Source organism: Henckelia pumila, chromosome 4, assembly GCF_033568475.1.
Source record: "Henckelia pumila isolate YLH828 chromosome 4, ASM3356847v2, whole genome shotgun sequence".
NCBI classification, from domain to species: Eukaryota; Viridiplantae; Streptophyta; class Magnoliopsida; order Lamiales; family Gesneriaceae; genus Henckelia; species Henckelia pumila.
The window spans coordinates 41,541,970-41,549,465 of record NC_133123.1 but is presented as its reverse complement, the minus strand read 5'-3'; the positions used below and the strand labels follow the sequence as shown (position 1 = coordinate 41,549,465).

Below are 7,496 nucleotides of genomic sequence, written 5' to 3'. Positions count from 1 at the left end.
AAGCCCCAAGAGCTTGGTTTAATCGAATCGAATCTTACTTCATTAAAGAGAATTTTCAGAAAAGTCATGGTGAATAGACCTTATTCATCAAACAGAACAAGAAAGGTAAGATTTTCATTGCGGGTATTTATGTTGATGATCTTTTGTGCACTGGTGATGATAAAGATATGATATGTGAAGTCAAGTGTTCAATGAAGAAAGAATTTGATATGACTAATTTAGGGAAAATGAGATTCTTTCTGGGGATAAAGATTCTACAAAAATCAGATAGAATTTTTATTTGCCAAAGAAAGTATGCAGCAGAAGTATTGAATAAATTTAACATGAAGGAAAGTAATTCATTTTGCAATCCCATAGTACCGGGGTACAAAATAAATAGAGATGAGAAGAGAATCAAAGTGGATGAGACTTTTTTCAAGAAGATTGTGGGAAGCCTAATGTATCTCACAACTACACGACCTGATCTCATGTACATTGTAAATCTGATTAGCCGGTTTATGGAAAACCCAACTGAGTTGCATTTTCAGATAGCCAAAAAGACCTTAAGATATTTAAGAGGAACTAGGGATGACAATTTTTCCCGCGGGTTTGGGTACCCGCGGGGAAAACCCAAAACGGGGCATGTTTGGGGGAGTCATGCTTTCTTCCCATTTTCTTTTTCAATATGGAAATTAATACGGAAGTTCAATTTATATTTTTTTGTCAAGCTTCGTTCCTATTCATCGCCCATCTTGAAAGCTAATGAAATGATATTTTACAGATCACGTTTTCTGCAATTCACACGTTACTTTTTTCTGCTTCTTTCCACTCTTTCAAATCATTTCGAACACAAATTTCTTTTAGCTTTCAAGTGTTCAATGAAGAAAGAATTTGATATGACTGATTTAGGGAAAATGAGATTCTTTCTTGGGATTGAGATTCTACAGAAATCAGATAGAATTTTTATTTGCCAAAGAAAGTATGCAGTAGAAGTATTGAATAAATTTAACATGAAGGAAAGTAATTCAGTTTGCAATCCCATAGTGCCGGGGTACAAAATAAACAGAGATGAGAAGAGAATGAAAGTGGATGAGACTTTTTTCAAGCAAATTGTGGGAAGCCTAATGTATCTCACAACCACACGACCTGATCTCATGTACATTGTAAATTTGATTAGTCGGTTTATGGCAAACCCAACTGATTTGCATTTTCAGGCAGCAAAAAAGACCTTGAGATATTTAAGAGGAACTAGGGATGACAATTTTTTCCGCGGGGAAAACCCAAAATGGGGCAGGTTTGGGGGAGTATTTTTGGGTATGAGTTTGGGTTTGGAGATTTTTTAAAAATCCCCGAAACATATTGGGGCGGGTATGGGGATGCTATCCCTATCCCCGAACCCGCCCCGATAATTATAATTATAATATACAAATATTTTAATTATCAAATTTTATTAAATCTTAAATATTATAAAAAAATAAAAAATAAAAATATTATTATTATTTCGTTTTTATATATTTTATACATTATATATAATACATCCGTTTATGATAGCGTAGTTTTTTTATAGCATAAAAATATTATTTGAACCTCATTACTGTTACGTACACATATAAACTATTTATATTAGACTATATAAATATATATATATATATATATATATTATTTATTTTGATAAATTTAGAAACAATATATAATCTTAATAACTTTTTGATACATAGTATTTTCTTTAAAATAATAATTTTGATTTATAAAAATATTTTATATTTAAAATATTTTTATTAATTTTAAAAGTTAATATTATAATAAAAAATTTGACCCAAAATATTTGAAGTATTTTATTATAAAATTGAATAATAATTTTTATATTTTTATATAATAAAATTTACTAATTCTTATATATATATATATATATATTCGGGTATTGATATGGGGATGGGAACTTGGTCCCCACGGGAATGGGTACGGGGAATCTCCGATAAAAATTAATGGGGATCAGAGCGGGTATGAGGCGTCATTGTTATCAATAAGATATTCAATTTGCTTTAATTCACTTTGTTGATCAAATAAGCTTTACAAAATTTCCAATTTCAAAGCTCTGCGTGACCAGTACTTTCTTGACTATGGCATCATTGCTGTAGTAAACTATCCAATGAATAGCCCCATTCATGAACATACATACCTGAGGGACCTAAGGTGGTCACACCGTGAGGCCAATGCGACGACTTCCACGAATTGTTTCTCAAGCTATAAGTTGTGGAACATGATGTGTAGTGCGGATGAACAATGTGCATGACTTTATAATAAGCTGAAGATGCATCATAACCGAATCCGTAGCATTCCTTAACGTTATTTTGCAAAGGAGAATGTAGATGCCTATACCTTTGTATTGCTCAAAAAATAAGCAGATCAACCTGTTACAAGAACCCGTTATATATCTGAATCTCGACATATGGGCTATGCGAAGGGAAATCAAGCTGCTCATAATCTACACTAGGATGATCTTCAAACATATGGCTAAGTGAGCAAGTATAAAGTGCATACTAGAGCTGAAGAGATTTCAAAGTGAGTCTCAATAAAATTTTGGTGATCAGGTAATCCTGTGCAAGATTACCGAAAGGGTTCGATTATTGGGTAGACATTGCAATTGCAGCAACGATTTCTGATGTTGTGAAAAATTCTAGAAGTTGTCGAATGTTTTCTTTGAATTATTGATAATTATTAGGGAAAATACTTTTTTTTGTTCATTAACTTGTCTATGTTTTGGTTTTGGTCCATTAACTTTTTAAATTTTGGTTTTGGTACACTAACTTTTAATTTTCAGTGATTTTGGTCCAATTGCATATGTGACAGTTAGACATTGAGACACGTCACCCGGAAAATGCTAATATGTGCCAATGTCTAGCTGACACGAGTGCAGTTGGACCAAAATCACTGAAAATTAAAAGTTAGTGTACCAAATCAAATTTTAAAAAATTAATGGAACAAAACCAAAACATTGACAAGTAATTAATGGATCAAAAAAAATATTTTTCCTAATTATTATTATTCGTTTTTTTAATTTTATGCTTACATGATTCATTTAAAAATCAAATATTTAGAAGAATATAAAATATAATTTATTAGAATATGATAATTTTAGATATGATACATTATTTATTAAAATTGGTTTTTATGATTTTTCATTAAAAATGGAATGGTTTTTGCAATCTGAGCAGGGATATTTTTGTTTTATCATAAAAACACCAATACATTAATTGTTAGTTATTTTAAGCCCACAACTTTAATAATATGGTTTAAATATGTTGTTTAATTAGATGAAATTTTATATTTAAATCCTAGACCCGACTCATATGTCAATAAATTCTCTTTTTTAAAAAGCTTCGGCTATTAGAATCAAAACTCAAGTTGCACACGAGATTATGAAAAAGAGTGATGCATGCTATAGGTATAACAAAATTTGTACACAAAAAATTCAATACAAGAATTTAATTTATCAATATCTCACGATACATTAAATACAAAATTTCGCGATAAAATAGAAAAATATCACGATATTATTGTTATAAATATCGTTGTACATGATATTTGTTGTACTTTTAGACGGTTTAGCATTTTCTTGTGAAAAATTGCCAAATTCGTCAAGTTTCTATTTTCATTCTCTAACTTGTCAAAGACTCAAAATGGGTCTTGGTTATGCAACTTTGTTTTTTGTTTTTTGGTTAGATTTAAGTCTTATTTCCTCAAAATGATGGTATAACATCATAAAATACTAACGTGATCAAAAAATATTGATGTGGCGTTGAAAATTGTTGACGTATCAGATTCTACATTGACACTACGACGAAATGAGACTAAAACTAACGTCAAAAGGCAATTCATTACCAAACTCAAGTACTCATTAATCTTTGACAAGGTAAAAGAACAAATAAAAAAGGAAAAATAAATTTTTTGGTCCAATACTTAATTGTCCCTTCTTTAGTTTTGGTATACTAAATTTTAAATTTTTGGTTTTAGTACATTAATATATTAACTTCTTAATTTTGGTTAATTTGGTCCATCGAACACATGAATGTTCCTTTTTTTTTTTTTTTTTGTCGGAAAACACCAATTAGGCGTTGGCCAAAGCTAATGTTATAGAAAAATTGTGAAATTTCTTATTTTGGATAGAAATCAATTTATTTAAAAGCAACTTAATATATATATATATATATATATATATAACAAATCAAACAAGCTTTACAAATTTTATGTATATTCCATCTGAATCATGATTGTGACATCAAATAATGTTCCTTAACCATAACCTAATTAGTTTCTTGGAGAACCTCTAGCACTTTGATAGAAGATGGATCAAAATAGTCGAAATTGATCAGAACTTATTATTTCAAACAATAATTCGGTGTAATACGCTCAAAAAATGTAATATATATAGAAATTTTGTAATTTTAATGCGGATACAGAAATTTTGTAATTTTAATTTTTTAAACATTAATTCTCGCTAGCTAGTAATAATTTTTGTACTACCCAAAAGGTATATATATCAAAATTTCGATGACAAAAAGTACCGATCGCATCTTTTTCTTATACGACACAATGCATCGATTCACATGAAAATACAAATGTCACCTAATTTTTAATCACTAGATCTCCCCTTATAAGAATACCTACCAAAAAGATAGGTTAATCTAATAAATCGTATATATAGGTTTTAGACATATATTCAAACTTCTGTTTAAAATACGACAAATATCGATGATCAGTATTTTGAAATACATTACAAAAGGTAATTTTTCAATGTGAAAAAGTTGATCTTCAGAGAACCAAATGCCTCCACGACATGGAACAAATTAGGGTTCACAAAGCTCTCAGCATAAGTAATAGCCCTAACATAATTATTATTATTTAAGTGAATAATCTCCCGATTTCCAAACAAAATGTGTGACACCAAACTCGAATCAATCTTGGTCGTAACAACCCCTTTCTCCGTGACGATTAAAGGGTCCATCCCCAAATCATAATTATCCATGCAAAACACTTTGCTCCAACATCCCTCCACACCATACTCCTCCATCACCCAAACCTCCATCTCAAAACCACAGTCCAAACAAACACACAAACGCTCCCCCAAAACTCCGAGAAAGGCCGACATGACTCGACTCTCGTCGCGTTGCAACGGAAGCTCCACGTTCCAAACAAAATGTCCCCTTGCCAAGCTTTGCGCCACCACTGCCCAAACCGTGGCGCCATTAATGTTATCATTGTAGTGAACTATCCAATGAATGGCCCCATTCATAAACATGCCCGAACGACCAAAAGTCGTCATACCACGAGGCCAATGCGACGACTTCCACGAATTGTTTCTTAAGCTATAAATTCTAGAATAGGACGTGGAATCTGATTCATGAACAATGTGCAAGACTTTATAATCATATGAAGATGCATCATAACCGAATCCGTAGCGTTCCCGCAAGTTGTTTGGCCAAGGAGAAGGTAGTCGCCGGTACTTTCTTATCGCGGGATTCCAGATGATGATATAACCTGTGCGTAGAAAAACTAAACAGACCAACCCGTTACAAGAACCCGCTATCTGGATCATATCATAAGGGTCATGCGAAGCGAAATCTAGCAGCGCATCATCTACGAAAGGATGTTCGTCAAAGATATGGCTGAGTGAGCAAGTGTAAAGTGCAGAAGCGGAGCCGAAGACGAGTCTTGGACGAGTATTCGAAACTTGGAGATACGTGGTTTGGAATTCTGGGCTGGAGATGTGAGAATGCCAAGATCTCGAAACACAGCTGGACTTGAGAAGAGATTTCACGGGGAGTCTCGATAAAATTTCGGTGATCAAGTCCCGCGAAAGCTTTTCGAAAGGGTTTGATTCTTTGGTCGCCATTGACATTGTTTTTCAAGAAAAGAGAATCGAATGAACAATGAACAACATGTGCAGGTTGAATTAATTAAACTATATATATAAAACTCCCATGTCATCAATCGTATTTAGTAGTCTAGTAGAAATCTAATTGCATGTATATATATTGAAAATATCTGTTTCAAGATTTATTTTGTATTTCCGATATTTAAGAGAAGAAAATCATGCCATCAAATCTCTAGCTTTACACGAAAGTTTCCTACCAAAAAACTCATCTCAATATTATATATTACCATTAATATATTTTTTTGACGGAAATATGTTACCATTATTAATATTGAATGTTATGCACTTTTCATCTTATCTTATTCAGTACATCCTATCATATATATTAAAAGTTGAATCTCATAGAGAAAAAAAATTGTCTCATGATCCCTAAATTAAAACACTCCTATTCTTACAACAATATCTTCAAACGCCCTATCTTTATCCAATATAATCACTTCCATCACATGATCGCTGTTGATTTAAGATATTTATCTGGATTATAATTAAATTTAAAATTTTAGATACATACACCATATATAACTATATATATATAGAGTTCTTTTATGGTGCCCAACAACTATGTTCAACTCCGTGCCCACCATGTATAAGTCAACTCACCATTTGTGCTGATCAACTCACCTATTGTACATGGTGGGCACGGAGTTGGGCATAATTGTTGGGCACCATAAAAAACTCTATATATATATATATAGAGTTTTGATATGGTGAGCACCTATCATGTGCACTTATGTGTGCACCTGCTGATGTGGCGTTCACCTATTGGATGTAAAGGATGTCACGTCAGCGGTGCACACAAAAGTGCACATCATAGGTGCTCATAATATCAAATATATATATATATATATAATATTTATGCGTAAGTGCATTATGGGTTGCCAAAGTGGGCATGGGCCCCTTGGGATTTTTCAGTTCTTGTCCTGGGCGTTATTGGGCCTGCCTCGTATCCTGATAGAAGGCCCAGATCTCAAAATAAGTGAAAGAGTCTTGCAGGCATAGTTTTTTGCTCAATTCTTGTTAACGGTGAATGCGCCAATTCAACGAGCAGAAGCAGAACTCAATACCATTTTATTTTTTTGATATCAGAACTCAACACATAACACTTGTCCATTTTTGGTAACGATCCCGAAAATTTCGTTAATTTATAAATTATTATTAACATAAATACTTACAAAATAATTCATATAAAATCGTTTCACGGGTCAATTTTTAAGATAACTAGATCTTGTATATGGATCTGGCCCATCCGTCAACCAACTCAAAGTTACATTCATGCATTTGATTCAACTTGCCGCCTACAAATCACATATATGGATAAAGTTGCTCACGTAATTTCTTGTGTTCATAAGCCACCTAATTTCTCTTGATTCGAACCATCTCCAACTTGAACGATCCTCAATTTATTTTTCTCGTCACGAGACATTAACCTTATTCAAATGTTGAATCCCGGCTCCTCGATACGTCGTATTATAACTATAACTTCGATGATTCTGCAACCAACTCTTTGATTCTTTAACGATCGAGTTAAAAGAAATCGAAAATCCAGCGACAAATTAAACGGCGCGCGAATAAATTTTTTGGT

General features: G+C 32.5%; 1 protein-coding gene across 1 annotated transcript; it reads right to left on the bottom strand.

The window, feature by feature from the left end:
- Positions 1 to 4,753: 4,753 nt before the first annotated feature.
- Positions 4,754 to 5,872, bottom strand: LOC140860925 (F-box/kelch-repeat protein At3g23880-like). Its single transcript, XM_073263922.1, has one exon. It carries the CDS (start codon positions 5,870 to 5,872, stop codon positions 4,754 to 4,756), a length of 1,119 nt encoding a protein of 372 aa, XP_073120023.1.
- Positions 5,873 to 7,496: the final 1,624 nt, after the last annotated feature.

Coding starts and splice junctions, on each gene's coding strand:
- LOC140860925 (XM_073263922.1), bottom strand. CDS start 5,872: ATGGCGACCAAAGAATCAAACCCTTTCGAAAAGCTTTCGCGGGACTTG.